This window comes from Drosophila mojavensis, unplaced genomic scaffold (assembly GCF_018153725.1).
Source record: "Drosophila mojavensis isolate 15081-1352.22 unplaced genomic scaffold, ASM1815372v1 contig_74, whole genome shotgun sequence".
Lineage (NCBI taxonomy): Eukaryota > Metazoa > Arthropoda > Insecta > Diptera > Drosophilidae > Drosophila > Drosophila mojavensis.
This window is the reverse complement of record NW_025318899.1, coordinates 26,713,243-26,727,958: the sequence shown is the minus strand read 5'-3', so window position 1 is coordinate 26,727,958 and position 14,716 is coordinate 26,713,243. Positions and strand designations below refer to the sequence as shown.

Here is a 14,716-nt window from a genome sequence, read left to right as displayed (position 1 = left end):
ATGATTAAAATCAAATTTTCTCCGTATTTTTATACTCATTCACGAAGGTGGATTAGGATATTGGTTTTGTGCAATGTCCGTCTTGCTGTCCGTCCGTCTGTCCGTGTAAACTCAATCTATTTCGGCGCTCGTGTGTATCTCCGATTAATAAAGTGCTAAAATTTTCCCGATCCGACCACTAGGGACGTGGCAAATCAAAAAATGCATTTTTCGATATGCCAGAAATCATGTTAATTCAAGAGCTAGAAACCTGAAATTTGGAATATAGATCCGCATCGAACACCCAATATCATGAGCTATGGCGGATATATCTACGCCCATTGGGGCGTGGCAAATCGGATAAAACTGTATCTCCAAGAGTTTTACAGCTAGAGCGCTGAAATTTTGCACGTCAGCAAATGTTATGATTCTATAAAGTCTACAGACAAAGTTATAAGTCTACGCCCATTAGGGGCGTGGCTAATCGGACCTGAAGATATAGTTATTTTTCGAATTCTGCTATATTTTGGACACTATTGATGCCAGAGATCTAAAATTTTGTATATATACTCGGGCTGATCACCCAAGACCAAAAAGCTTTATCGGTTGCAGTTAGGGTACCGTTATCTTGTTCTAGGAACTGGCCAAAATGAGGTGTCTAAGCCTAGTAGGCGCGTGGCAAATCGGGAAAACCATTTTCTACAGTACTAGAGCGAAACTTAACTACTAAATTGCTGATAGGATGTGAATGAGTATTCCGCAGTCGGTAACGCGCGACTCCAACGTTCTTACTTGTTTTGATTTGTAGAATGCAAATCAATTTTATTCATTTATTATACAGTTGTGAATCAAAATGTTCCACCGCTGACCAATAATAGCAATCCAGGCAATCAAGGCAACCCTGGCCCACCCTGCAATACGCCTGGAGGACAATTGTGGAAAACGAGACTTACTAATATAAAAAACAGCTTTCTCGGTAGTCCGCGTTTTCATCGAAGGAAAATGCAGGGTATTTTTAATTTATATACAGGCTTAGCTTTTCTACTGATCGATCTGTCCATTTTTCAGTCTCCGCTGACGAGGTACACTTAACACCGGAGTCTTCACCAGAACTTACTAAACGTTCTTGGTTTGGAAACCTAATAACTACTGAGAAAGATGAGACATTTACCATATTGGTAAAAGGCAAACCTATTGCCACAGTCAAGGCACATTTGATACATGCATTTTTATCCGTAAGATTCCAATGAATTAAATACCTAAAAACGTTCTAAATTTTAACTATTAATAAGAATAAAGTAAAGAAAATTTAAAGGGTTCAGGGGATCTCGTAATCGAGCAGATTGGCCTAGTGCTTAATTACTTCTTTTTAAGTTGGAAAATAATATTTCTAAGCTTGCACTTTCTCAGTTTTAAACACACATAACTGCGTATACATAAAAACGCATATCATTTGGTATCAAGGGTATTTGATTGATAATATGTATTTTTTTTTATACCCTGATCCCATTGAAAATGCGAAATCAGGCTATAATGGTTTTGTTAAAAGTATGTAATAGGCAGAAGGCGTGGCAGACCCCACAAAGTATATATATATTCTTGATAAGGGCGACGAGCTGAGTCGATTTGGCCCTGTCCGTCTGGGTGTCCGTCCGTCCGTATGTATGAACGCGTCGAGCTAGAGAAATTTTTTTCCTAGGTCCGTGTATATCACGTGCTTATCGAGTTTTTCTCTAAATATCGATAACTACTCCATATATTTTATTATCGATTAAAAACCTTATCGAGAGCTAGTTATTTAATTATATCTCTTACACCTTTAGTGCTAAAGTTTCAAAAGTTAATAATAATAATATAAATGTAGACTTGAATGTATTTTATACAATTTCGGTTTTTGTTAAAATTTACCCCCCACCCCAATATTCACTTCCTCACCCTCAGCTTTGTAAAAAGCGTATTGCAAATACTAGAGACTTATGCTTTGGCAAAAACATGTATATCCATGTTATAATGATAATCTGATTTCATGAATAAAGTACATCCACAAGAAAAGTTATTGAACAATTAAGTTCCCATAGTAAGCAACAACTGCAGCCAATGCGTGTTTATGCGTGCTTGCCTATGGCTGTGTGTGTGCGTGTGTGTTTGCATGTGCGAATATTTATTGAATTATCAGTTGCTCGAAGGGTTCAGGGGATCTCGTAGTCGAGCAGTCTCTACTAGAGCTTTCTTACTTATTTCAATTAAAAACGTCTTAATTGGGTTTTGTTTATATATTTTATTCTACTTATATTTTAATTTTACAGATGGCAGAGTTATCTCATAGTGTAGTATCACCCACATCATTCCGTGTGGAGTACAAGCGCAACGGCAATGGCTCTGTTATGTTTCAAAGGCATGTTAAATTTCAGGTATATATTCCCTAATTAAAAATCGCCTACGCTTAATAAATTTGCTTTGCAATAGGTTGACATCAGTCCCATATGCAAGCAAGGCGACATAGCGGATATGCTATTCGCCTTAACATTCACACTGCTATCAGGTAAGTAATAAAAGTTTATAAACGCCTAAGGACAAGAAGAATGCACATCTGCCAATGAAGGAAGAAAATAAATATTGAAATATTTTTCCTTGCCTTTCCGTAGACTATATTGATCATATTGTAAACAGATTTCATTAAATTCCGTTAAATTTAAATTCCCTAAAATTTGTTGGCTGCGGACGCGCAAAGAGTGTTGTGTTCCCCGTGTTATAATGTTCTCGATAAATATTTTTGTTTTATCGAAAATTAGTTTTAACATAATAGCTGCAGCATATACATATCTAGTTAGCGTCTTCAAATTTGTAAAAAATCGTATTTAATATATTGAATTAAAGATTTGACTTTGGCCATCTGAAAAAATTTTTTCAACGACGAAAAAATGCGCTGAAGAGACCAGACAACTTCATATTTGCTCGGCTAGGTCTTTTGAGGCTCAAGCAGTGAAAATAAGGCACGAAAAAATCAGTGCGCTGCGACCGCTGCCATGAAATGCACACGTTCCCAAATGAAGTACGGTTATGCGTTCTTTTCCCCTTACTCGCCTCTCCCTCTCTTTATGCTCTCTCTCTATGGTCTCTCAAATAGCAGCAGCGCACAGAAATTGAAAATTGTTCGCGACGATCCCAGCTCATTCCTTTTGAGTGAAGGGTATATCGAAATCATAAAAGCGTTTGTCACGCTCATGCAATCAAAATGTAAACGTTACGATGGTTATGCGTGGGAAGGGTATGAAAGCGTTAATACGCATAAAGAATATGATTTCGAGACGGGCAAACACACTTGCAGTCTCTGGAAACATGTGTGAGCATTTATGGCCTGTGTGCGTAACTCTTGCTGCCAGAGCAAATTGTATGCCCAAAATGTACCGCTCATTGGCCTTTGAGTGAGCACATACATTTGCATACATATGTACATGTATGTATGAGATGGGATGATAATTGTCTGTCGATTCAGTAGTTTGTCAATTTTTTATGGTTTGAATTGTAGAGTAACTGTCAAATGAGTCTTTATGACTTAATCAGTAATTTTGGCAATAAATATATAGTGCACCAATATATTGCAAAGCATTTAATAAACTTATGTATTAGTGTACCCCGATCAAATTTGTTCGGTTGAACTTTGAATAAGTTTGTAAATAGCGTGTTTCAAATACTAGAGAGTTGTGCTTTGGCAAGTGCACGCATATTATTGTTATAATTACAATCTGAAAGTTTCATGAAAAATAAATGATATTAAACAATTAAGTTCTCATAGTAAGCGCACACTGCAGACCATGCGTGTTTATGGGTGAGGTCTTGTGTGTGTATGTGTTTGTGTGTGTGCGTGTATAAATAGCTATTCCTCGAAGGGTTCAGGGGATCTCGTAGTCGAGCAGTCTCGACTAGAGCTTTCTTACTTGTTTTCCTTATTATAATTATTATTATATTTACGTACTAGTATAAACTGTATTATTTCAGGTTAAACTTTCCAGCGGTTTGTCGGAGACCTTTGAGAGTCAAGGGCAATGATAGAGGATGATGAAGAGCAGACTGTCTGTAGCGGATTTGCCGTATTTTAAGCCTGTTTGGTTGGGATGGATGTAGTTGTTTTTCGATACCAACCACCAGAGGCGCTTGGCTATAATTATACCCCGAACCCATTGAAAATGGGAAATCAGGGTATAATGGTTTTGTTAACAGTATGTAACAGGCAGAAGGAAGCGTGGCAGACTCCACAAAGTATATATATTCTTGATCAGGGCGACGAGCTGAGTCGATTTGGCCCTGTCCGTCTGTCTGTCCGTCCGTATGTATGAACGCGTCGATCTCAGAAGATATAAGAGTTAGAGACTTGAAAATACTTTAAGACTTCAAATACTAGAGACTAATGCTTTGGCAAATTCATGCATATTCATGTTATAACCATAATCTGAATGTTTCATGAAGAAAGTACATCCACAAGAAAAGTTATTGAGCCAATGCGTGTTTATGCGTGCGTGCGTATGTCTGTGTGTGTGTGCATGTGCGAATAATTATTGAAATATCAGTAGCTTGAAGGGTTCAGGGGATCTCGTAGTCAAGCTGTCTCGACTAGAGCTTTCTTACTTGTTTATCATAGGGTAGGAGATTTTGCTTAGTCCGGAAGTTGTACCTTTGAGGGTGTGTAACGCTGCCAGCACTTCAATTAGTGTGATGTCAGATTCTATTGCTTGTGTTCATGGACTGGGTGAGTAGTGTATAGTTTTGTCTGCATATTTGTTGGTAATGAAGCTATTGACAAAATTTCTGTCATTGGAGCAGTCCGACTAATTTTGGGCAAACAAGAGGGCTATGTGGCTTGTATCTGTTGATAGCGAGTTGTTAGCTGTATATGAAAGGTTGTTTGGGGTGTACTATGGTGAGCGGATTGTAGGATTATTTTATTAATTAATGCAGCTTCTTTATTGATGTTAGGGGTTCTAGGTATAAGTTAATTTAGGTCGTTGGTTAGTTTAGTGAATAATGGCCAGTTGGCTTCATTTATTTTGAAGAGGGGACGGGAAAAGTTGTCTGATTGGGGCTGTGGGAACAAGGATAATAAGATTGGAAAATGATCGCTGCCATGAAAGTGATTGATTATTTTTCAATTGGTGAAAGGAGTTAATTGGGGGGAACATAATGAGATGCCAATATGTGTGAAGGAGTTGTGAGTGGAGAAGTGTGTTGGTGATCCGTCATTCAGAGGTTGGCGTTTTGTAGGAACTTTGATAGGGTACGTCTTCTCCGGTTATCTATCTGATCCCCAGCTGTGATGTTTGCTGTTGATAATTTGGTTGATGTTGTTGGTGTGTGGTATAAAGTGGTCGGTTAAGTCATTAAGTAAAAATGTTTTGGTGGGAGGGATATAATGTTAATATAATGTTAATTTTCTATTTAGACATACACATAAGTGTGTGTTCTATGGATTTGTGGACCAATATGGCGACACCACCAAATCGGTTGGAAGCTGTATTGGTGTAAATTTCAAAGATACTGGGACAGGGGTGGGGGTATATGTGTTATAAAAGTAAGTTTCTTGGAGACATACTACAGTGAACCAATAATGTCTTCGTACAGCAGCAACTTTTTTCTTTGGGAACGAAAAAAACATATAAATAGCATAGCTCGCAAATAACTGTTAACACTTTTTCGTTGTCTGCAAAAAAGTGTCTTTCACTGACACGGTAAAAAAAGCTCAGACAGAAACTGTTTTTGTCGCGTCTGGCTTAGCACTGATCGTTTGCTTGAGTTAAATGAAGTAACGGTAAGTTGCGTTTGTATGGGTAATCACGCGCGATTGCTGCGTTCTTTTTGTATGTATGTATGCGTGTATTTACATGCACACGAAGGCAAAAACATTTTCTGCTGAGTTTTTTAGTCAAAGTGTTTTTTGCTTAGAGGCTTTGTGTGAGGGAAAATCGTGTTAGTTTTACGCGACACTCATGTGAGAGCGTCACACGAATGAGTGATCGCATTGCGTCTGAGCGAAACAGATGCTAAAGAAAACAGAGAGTGACGCTCAGAGATAGACGTGTCTGCACAATTTTTTTTGGTTATGATGCGAGGAAGAGAATAAACGAAAAACGCTCAACTCTCATTTGCAAGCTCTGATAAATAGTAAAAAACTAATAAAAATTTTGATGCAGTCTTATTATCTTATATATTAATCTTAATTTACAAAAAGAATTATGTCAATATGTTGCTTAGTTTAGTAGTTATAACTAAAAGTACATAAAAAGACACGATTTTGGCTCCATAAAGTCTTCGTACAGTAAAACTTAATACTTAAAAAATAGTCTTAAAAACTAACAAAAATTTAATTTTTTGTATATTTAATATTTTGTTGGGTAACCTTTATTTTTTATAACATCTTTTAGTCGGTTTGGCATTGAAAGGACTAACTTCTCTGTATAATTTTTATCTATTTTTTCCCATTCCTCTTTTAAAACCTCTATAAGCTTGGGTTTTGATGAAATATGATGCTTCCTGATATTTTTTTTCAACATATGCCAACAATTCTCTATTGGATTTAAATCAGGACTTTGGGGAGGTGTTTTTAATAGATGTGGCGTATTATAGGCTAAGTACATTTTGGTATTATGAGCCATGTGTTTAGGGTCATTGTCTTGTTGGAAAAAGTAAGACCTCGATAATCCAAGCTTAGTAACACTTGGCACCAAATTTTTTTTTTTTAATTTCAATATATTTAAGGTGGTTCATCACCCCATCAATTATTTCAAAATTTCCGACACCAGCCGCAGCCATACAGCCCCACACCATAACGCCACCACCGCCATGCTTCACTGTCTTCAGTGTGTATTTTGGTTGGAGTGCCTCTCCGGTTCTTCTCCACACGCGAAGTCGCCCATCCGATCCAAATATATTATATTTGGATTCGTCAGAAAAAAGTACATTACGCCAAAACTCGACTGGCGCATTTTCGTACTGTTTTGCGAACTCTAAACGTTTTTTGCGATTAGCGCTGCTTACAAAAGGTTTTCGTCTAGGTGTGCGCGACTTATACCCATTAGCTACTATGGCCTTCCTTATAGTTTCTGGGTGGACGACTTTATTTTGAGATTGTAAAATCTGTGTAGATATCATATTTGCGCTAACAAATGGATCCGACGCCACTATTCTCTTAATATTAATCTGATCTCCGTTTGTTAGCTTGCTCGGCCTTCCGGATTTTCGCTTGTTTTCTACTCGCCCTTCGTATTTAAATCGCCCAATTACGGATTGGATCGTTGACCGACTGCGAATCTTTCCGAATATGATTTCTACTGCCGCTTAGCGATTCAAATTGAAGAAAATTTCTTGCAAAATGTGGCGACATTATGCCCGAGCATGCAAATACATACATTGGAAAACAACCGTTATCATTTTCGGTTTCTGTCCGCAGTTAAAGTTCTAGGAAAGTACGGTGTACGAAGACTTTATTGGAGCCAAAATCGTGTCTTTTTATGTACTTTTAGTTATAACTACTAAACTAAGCAACATATTGACATAATTCTTTTTGTAAATTAAGATTAATATATAAGATAAGACTGCATCAAAATTTTTATTAGTTTTTTTACTATTTATATTTTTTTTTTCGTTCCCAAAGAAAAAAGTTGCTGCTGTACGAAGACATTATTGGTTCACTGTATATGTGGTGAGTATTTTTATACTCATTCACGAAAGTGAAATGAGTATATTGGTTTTGTGCAATGTCCGTCTTGCTGTCCGTCTGTCCGTATGAACGCAATTGAAATTTGGAACACGTACTTGTGTATATCTCCGATTTATAAAGTGTTAAAATTTTCCCGATCCGCCCACTAAGGGCGTGGCAAATCGGAAAACGTATTTTCCGATATACCAGAAATCATGTTAGTTTAAGAGCTAGAAAGCTGAAATTTGGTATGAAGGTCCGCGTTGACCACCCAAGATCACAAGCTATGGCCGATATATCTCCGCCCATTGAGGGCGTGGCAAATCGGACAAAACTGTATCTTCTAAAGTTATAAACCTAGATTACTGAAATTTCGCACGTAAGCTGATGTTTCGATTCTATAAAGATGGGTGAAAAAATTTATATCTCCGTCTACTAGGGGCGTGGCAAATTGTACGTGAAGATATAGTGATTTTTCTAATTCTGCTATACTTTAGGCACTATTGAGTTAGCCTTCTCTATCGATGCTCCAAAAATAATTTTTACGCTTCTTTAGGGCCGAGGCATATCCAAAAATACCCTGTAATTTTAAAATTTTTTGAGCGTAAGAATTCAAATTTTACATTTAGGTTACCGGTTGCTCGTTCAAAAAATTGACCAAAAATAAGGAGTCTACGGCCACTAGGGGCGTGGCAATCGGCCATTATAGTGCCCGAATCGCGTCAACTTTATGCGTCAGCCAACTATTTATGTATTTGTACCTATGAATAAGCTTAATAGATATTCATAATACGAAAAGAAGAAACATATGAAATTTAAAAAATATAAAAGAAGCTAAAATAACAAAAATTTGCAACTTACAAAAAGGAGTTTTCCGCGGGATTTCAGCTCGCATCCAAGCCTAATAGCATGTTCATATCCTAGAACATGCTAGAGTATGCATTTATGTGTACATACATACACACATACAAATGAACGCGTGTATAAGGCTGGAATATTTGGTGCTATGCGTGCAGACTTACATATATATAATTAAGTGTGTGTTACGAGTCGAATAAATGCCGCGACATACGCTAATAGCAACGCTAATTTAAACAAGTAAGAAAGCTATAGTCGAGACTGCTCGACTACGAGATCCCCTGAACCCTTGGAGCAATAGCTATTTCAATAATTTTTCGCGTCTTTCAGCTTACACAAGAAACACACACACAAACTCACACACACGCACGCACGCACACACAGGCATACATACACACACACGCATACACACACACATACACACACAAGCATCCACGCATAAACACGCATGGGCTGCAGTGTGCGCTTACTATGAGAACTTAATTGTTTAATAATTTTTTTTGTGGACATACGATTTTCATGAAACTTCAGATTATGATTACAACATGAATATGCATGTATTTGCCAAAGCACAAGTCTCTAGTATTTGAAATACACCTTTTACAAAAATTTGGAGACTAGCAATAAAGGTGTAGGAGATATAATTTTATAACTGGTTTTCGATAGGGTTTTTATCGATAAAAAAAGATCGGGACGAGTTATCGATTTTTAATGATAAACTTGATATCCGCGCTGTAATTACGGACATTTAAAAACACTTGAAGTCTCTAGCTCTTATATCTTCTGAAATCGACGCGTTCATACATACGCACAGACGGACGGACAGACAGACGGACAGGGCCAACTTAGTTCGTCGCCCTGATCAAGAATATATATACTTTGTGGGGTCTGCCACGCCTCCTTCTGCCTGTTACATACATTTCAACAAAACCATTATACCCTGATTTCCCATTGAAAATGTGTTCCGGGTACAAAAAGACGAAGTCAGCGTTCGATTATGACAACTTGCTTTATTGAATAATAGCTTAAGACTAAAGACAATTTTTGTTAAAGGCTATTTTATAGGCTGCTGAATTTACGCAGCAGACAAAGAATGTCGGCGTCAGTTAGACGCGTCGTTCTCACATTTTCGGTTTGCAACATTATTGCTAAGCAACTATTCTGTCAAGCCGGCGCCAGGATTTATGATCGAAGACGCGTCGTTCTATGAATTTCGGCTCGCAACATTATTGCTATGCAATAGCAAAATGCAACGGCATTCAGGCCATTCATTCAGTCAGGCCGGCGCCACTATTTATGATTTGGCTATTTTTGAATCGCTTTATCCTGGATTTTCGTGATCTAAGAAAATCCAGTATGAACTAGTTTTGAATATTCTGTGTTGTGGACATTATCAGTATGAATATGTCACTATATACATATTTACATATATAAATATGTATGTATTTGCGATATGTATTTGAGGGCTATTTAAGAAGAAACAAATTTAAACTTATAAAATAATTCGACTAAGAAAAAGGAAAATATTAAGTGCCATTCATTCCAGTTCGCACCTTCCTAATAAAATATCTATTCTATAAAAAACGAAATATGTAGGAAAAACAAATTACCATCGAAGAGGTTAGAACCTCCCCTACTCTAACATAACTTCCGTCGCTACTGATTCCTTTGATCAGCCAGTTGCTAAAATAGAATTGCTTAATAAGAGAGCGTCCTCTGAAAAAGCTACAGTAACGGCTAGAAAATCCAGAAATCAATAGAAATTCTAAGAATGTGCGAAAAGGCGCGCTTTTGTCTGTACGCATAGAATAAACGATGAGCGTGAGCACATGTATAGGAAAGTCGCGTTGATCTGCTACTAGCTGGATAGAAATAGATAATAAAAATCTAAATTGTATGAATTATATATGTAATATGAATGCAAAGGTGTCAATGATGATAGCAATAGCTATTTCCCAATTTTAATGGGATCATGCCCTGTTTTTTGTTGCGCACTAGACTTGAAAATTGCAATATATACTCTGGTTGACAGCGTTGGGGCTGTGAATGAGAATTCTGCAATCGGTATTGTCCGACTGCAACGTTCTCACTTGTTTTTATTATAATTAACAGTTCATTGTAGTTGTTTCTGTATCCTTTCATATTCCGTTGTCTTATTTTAAGCATTTCTATATTTTTTGTGACTTGGGGTTTTGGGTTGAGTATTTGGGTTTGTTTTGAGTTAAAAGCAAGTATAGAGTGTGAGTTAATCGTAGATGGAGTGATCTCTGCTTGCTGCGTTGTGCTGATTTGTGTATGTGAGTATTGCGTTTTGGTTTTGGTATGTATGCAAATGTATATGCTCACTCAAATGCCAATCAACGGTAAATTTTGGGCATTACAATTTGCTCAGGCAGCAAGAGTTACGCACACAGGCCATAAATGCTCATACATGTTTCCAGAGACTGCAAGTGTGTGTGTGCTTGCCCGTCGCGAAATCATATTCTTTATGCGTATCAACGCTTTCATACCCTTCCCAAGAATAACCATCGAAGCGCTTACATTTTCTTGCATGAGCGTGACAAACGCTTTTATGATTTCGGTATAGATAGAGTGAGAGAGAGTAGGACAAATAGCGCATAGCCGTGCTTCATATAAAAATGGCACCATTTCGTTTGAGCGCTTGCAGCATACTGATTTTCTCGTGCAATATTTTCACTGCTTGAGCCTCAAGAGACTGAGCCGAGCAAATACGAAGTTGTGTAGTCTCCTCAGCGCATTTTTTCGGTGTTGAAAAAGTTTGTTCTACATGTCTAGTCTATGTGTTCTCTGGTCAGTGGTAATATTGATTGAGTGAGATGTTAGTTAGCTCTAATATCGAGTGTGGTCCTGACGAGATTGCCAGTTGGTTACATGGACGTAATCGAATGTGCTAGTGAAAATCAGACAGTTGATTAACAAGAGGAAAGGGAAACAGTGCAGGAACACGCTGCACTCCACAAAATTATCAAATCTGCAGAGATATCCGACATATGTATGCTTGTATGCAATTTATACAATTCCGGTGTTTGTTAAAATTTACCCCCACTCCTATATCCACCCCCTCACCATCACCTTTGTAAGAGGCGTATTTCAAATACTAGGGACTTGTGCTTTACAAATACATGCATATCTATGTTTTAATCCTAATCTAAAATTTTCATGAAGATCGTATTTCCACAACAAAAGTTATTAAACATTTAAGTTCTCATAGTAAGCGCATACGGTGTGTATGTATGCGTTTATGTGTGAATGCGTGTGTGTGCGTGCGTGTGGATGTTTCTTGTGTAAGCTGAAAGACGCGAAATTATTGAAATAGCTAATGCTCCAAGGGTTCAGGGGATCTCGTAGTCGACCAGTCTCCACTAGAGCTTTCTTACTTGTTATACCCTGAACCCATTGAAAATGGGAAATATAAATCGTAATTATATATATTGATTTTCATATTATAAGGTTCATCTTTTTCTATGTACATATATGCAAATTTTGGCGACAATCTTTAAAAATGTACGAGATGTAATTTTGGTTGATACGGTTTTTAATCGAAACGGGATAAGTTTCTTTTATATTGTAATTTCTCATTTTCAATGGGGTTAGAGCATAAAATCACGTCGAACAGAATATTCACTCCAGTTTTCATATAGGTAACATACGGCGATTTCGACGTATTTGCGAACACATACAATCCCAGGTCTGCTCAAAACGTTTTCCGGGCCCAAACAGTCCACCAACAGTAGCTTCAGTCACTCAAGCAGTTTCAGAAAGCTCATCATGTGGGTCAGTGTCGAGCGAACGGTTGTCCTATAAGCGGCAGGTGGTAAGCTTATTTAAAAAAAAGGATTTCAAAACAGTAATAGTTATATTTATAAATTGTTTATTGCAGATTGAAAATGACATGGAAAACGATTCCATATTTTCATACAAATCTGGAAGTGGACGCCGGGCATCCACGACGAATAATAACAATCCCAATCAAGTGGATATAACAGGCAGTCCCATTGCAGTTCGATCAAAGTAAAAAGTTGAAAATTTTGAATGAACAAATCAAGTATCATTGATTTTCCACAGTTCTGAAACAGCCGAGCATGACCGCAACCGTAAAATGCAGACTGATCAACAGCCAACAACGATGTCCGGTAGTGCAATTGCATGAGAATTATTTCTTTGATTTAGTTTTTTATTTACAAATGATCACTTTTATTTATTCTTCTTTAAATTATAATTGCATTTAGTTTTGATTTATGAATTTAGCAATAATATCAAGTGACTAAAAATGTACTTATATAAAAATACAGCTCATTTTAATTAAATAGATTATGTTAATTTAATTTTTTAATTAAAAATGTTTTATATAAGGTATATTTATTTATTATAAAGACAAATATAACAAAGAATACAAATTATTATCAGAAAATATTGAAAATGTTACCAACTGCTAACTAATAAGCCCCAGCTTAAGTCCCAATGTAAAACTATAGAATAATTTAGTATAGAAATGCTATCAAATTTGATATTAGTTATGCAAATTTAATACTTCTTAAAAAAAGCCTAACATTTTTAAGAATATACAAAAAAATAAATGCATTGTAAACGCTGCTCTTATATGATATGCTTAATATAATTTAGTATATACATTCATATATGATCGATTATAAAAATATATCTGTATATGTATAAATATTGAATATTGAATATATATATACATATATACACTCATGATGAAAATAATAGGTACGCCCCTTCAAATTAAAGTTTTTCGAGTTTAGTTTAGCAAAACAAAACAAGTAAATTTAGAAAAAAAAATTTTTTCAAATAACAATAACAACCCCTTATTTGGAGTTTGTTGTCACACTTTTTCTTTACCATCTGCTTTTTCAATTCACTCCACATGTTTTCGATTGGATTCAAATCAGAATGACTGGACCAAGCGAGGGTGTCCACATTATTAAACTCAAACCAAGTTTTTATACCCTGAACCCATTGAAAACGGGAAATCAGGGTATAATGCTTTTGTTAAACAGGCAGAAGGAGGCGTGGTAGAGTTGATTTGGCCCTGCCCGTCTGTCTGTCTGTCCGTATGTTTGAACGCGTCGATTGCAGAAGATATAAGAGCTAGAGACTTGCATTTTTTTTTAAGTGACCGTATATTCAGCGCGGATGTCGAGTTTGCTTTTAAAATTCGATAAATCATCCCGTTATGTTTTTATCGAATAAAAAATTCAAGTTCAATTCAGATTCCAGTACAGCTAATTGTGAATGATTTTTCATTTTTTAAATTAATCAAATATTCAATAAAATATGTAGATCATATATTAGAAGATTCATTAAATTCCGTTAAGTCAATCGACGTTAAAAAATAATAAAATGTTTGACCAATAAACAAACTCACGTGCAGCAGCTACAACAGTTTTCGTATACGAGTGCACACATACATTCAAACTACTTTAGTTTAGTTAAGTTTAGCTAGATGGCGCTACAGCAGTGAACCTATTTCAGTTTTGTCAGCGCAGCTTCGAAAAGTTAGGTGGCATTTTTAGTAGAGGTGTGGCGCTCGATCGTGGAGTCTAGGGTTCGAGTCCATTTTTTTTTTTTTCAATATATATGTAATTTAATTTAGTTTTCTATTTCATTTATATTTTTAAATACATCGAAATTGAAATTTTAGCCATACTAAATGGTCATTTTTATTAGTTTGGTTCAGGGTGGTATCAAGTCCAGCACTCTCGACTAGAGTTTTCTTACCTGTTTTTACTTTCAGATCCTTACCAATGTTGCATCATCATAAAATTTTTGGTGAGCATCAAAGGAACCATTTTTTCGATACGACCTGGTAGTTTAGCCATATGTAGTCGTCTATTAAATCAAGAAGCTTTAATATTATTATCGCATGCAAAGATTTGCTACTCCTTCTAAGGTTTTTATCAATTCTACATATGATATTGATATTTCTTTTTACTTTTAACATCTTTAGGAAGGATACTTACTATTTCATAACATTAAAAGAAACATTCGTATTCTAAATTACATTATTATTATTATTATTATTACATTGTTTTATAACATTCGTATTCTAAATTTTTTTTTCCAGGCTGAAGAAATGGAGTGTACCTACTATCTTCAACAAGCCCTTTTCAATTAATTGTGAGTTTAGGGGGAAATAATACATAGACA

The 14,716-nt window shown here is 36.2% G+C and overlaps 1 protein-coding gene across 6 annotated transcripts in view; it reads left to right on the top strand.

Moving 5' to 3' along the window:
- LOC6583660 (serine/threonine-protein kinase BRSK1) overlaps positions 1-14,716 on the top strand; it is a 93,271-nt gene that overhangs the window by 67,029 nt on the left and 11,526 nt on the right. For 3 of the 6 annotated variants that reach the window (XM_044009403.1, XM_044009401.1, XM_044009402.1), the window contains exons 10-17: positions 821-988; positions 1,048-1,214; positions 2,286-2,390; positions 2,446-2,521; positions 7,625-7,672; positions 12,190-12,362; positions 12,429-12,559; positions 12,614-12,681. In XM_044009403.1, coding sequence (XP_043865338.1) covers positions 821-988; positions 1,048-1,214; positions 2,286-2,390; positions 2,446-2,521; positions 7,625-7,672; positions 12,190-12,362; positions 12,429-12,559; positions 12,614-12,681 — 936 coding nt within the window. Of the gene's footprint in view, positions 1-820; positions 989-1,047; positions 1,215-2,285; positions 2,391-2,445; positions 2,522-7,624; positions 7,673-12,189; positions 12,363-12,428; positions 12,560-12,613; positions 12,856-14,633; positions 14,707-14,716 lie in introns of those variants that run through there. The other 3 variants (XM_044009405.1, XM_044009404.1, XM_044009406.1) reach the window with 3 other exon arrangements.